The sequence below is a fragment of the Perkinsus marinus genome, assembly GCF_000006405.1.
Source record: "Perkinsus marinus ATCC 50983 genomic scaffold scf_1104296929802, whole genome shotgun sequence".
Lineage (NCBI taxonomy): Eukaryota > Perkinsozoa > Perkinsida > Perkinsidae > Perkinsus > Perkinsus marinus.
Window position 1 is genome coordinate 129 of NW_003216356.1, and position 963 is coordinate 1091.

Sequence of the window (963 nt, forward strand, 5' to 3'; positions counted from 1 at the left end):
GGATAAGTATAGGGTTATGAACCTACCATTACTGCACTACCATATTGGTAAACAACATCATCAATGGGGTCCTCAGTGTGTGAGGAAAATATGCACATGGTCAACCCCATATGTGGTGACGATACGAAAATTCTGAGGAAATTTTGGGAAATTCCGCTTGGTTTCCATATATTTCTACCCTAGTTCGTATATAAAATCCTTTAATTAGTGAGGAAACTCCGACGCTCAGTTGAAGAAAACAGACATATATTCCAACCTTGAACCAGACCCTACACTTCTATATTCCACATTAATACTGCTCCTACTTCAGCACTTGTAACGAGGCAATTCTTACGATAATGCGCACCTAGGAGCCAAGCAGCTCCCATAGAGGCTACAGGGGCGAACGCGAAGAGGACGTTTTGAGCCAGGCGATAACCAGCAGGGTAGGCCCTACCAGCAAAGGGGAGAAACGTGGGAGTCAAAGCATTCTGAACGAAGGAGAGCCACGCGATGAGGATGTAGGATGCGAGGAACCGCTTGCTCTTTCGTGAGAATAGGCCGTGCTCCTTATGGGATGCTACTGAGGCTGTAGGGCTATCAGAAGTCGGACCCTCACGAACGAAATCGTGCAAGGCCTTGCCACTGTAGCCGAAATGGAGGAGGAAGAAGGAGGCGATACAGCACATAACAATACTACCAATAATGGCGAAATACACGGTTGGACCAAAGCCACAGGCGCTCTGTATGGCGACAACAGCAGCACTAGCAGCACTGGAGAGGCTCTCACCAGTGGCGAGGGCAGCAACGTAACCTGGGTGGGAACTGAAGGACCCGGCGTAGGGCCAGAATACTAAATTAGAAAGGCAGTCACTCATAGACGCTACGAATGCCGATACGAGTAGACCAACGGAATGCTGAGCTCCAAAGACTTCGGCTGTGATATCCCAAATACCGCAAGCCAAGAACATTGAGAATCCACTG

At 48.6% G+C, this 963-nt stretch overlaps 1 protein-coding gene across 1 annotated transcript; it reads right to left on the bottom strand.

The window, feature by feature from the left end:
- Positions 1-305: 305 nt before the first annotated feature.
- Positions 306-857, bottom strand: Pmar_PMAR014208 (hypothetical protein; the record flags this gene model as incomplete). Its single annotated transcript, XM_002787242.1, has 1 exon — positions 306-857. A coding segment is annotated over one exon (552 nt), but the record flags the coding sequence as incomplete, so codon positions are not given.
- Positions 858-963: the final 106 nt, after the last annotated feature.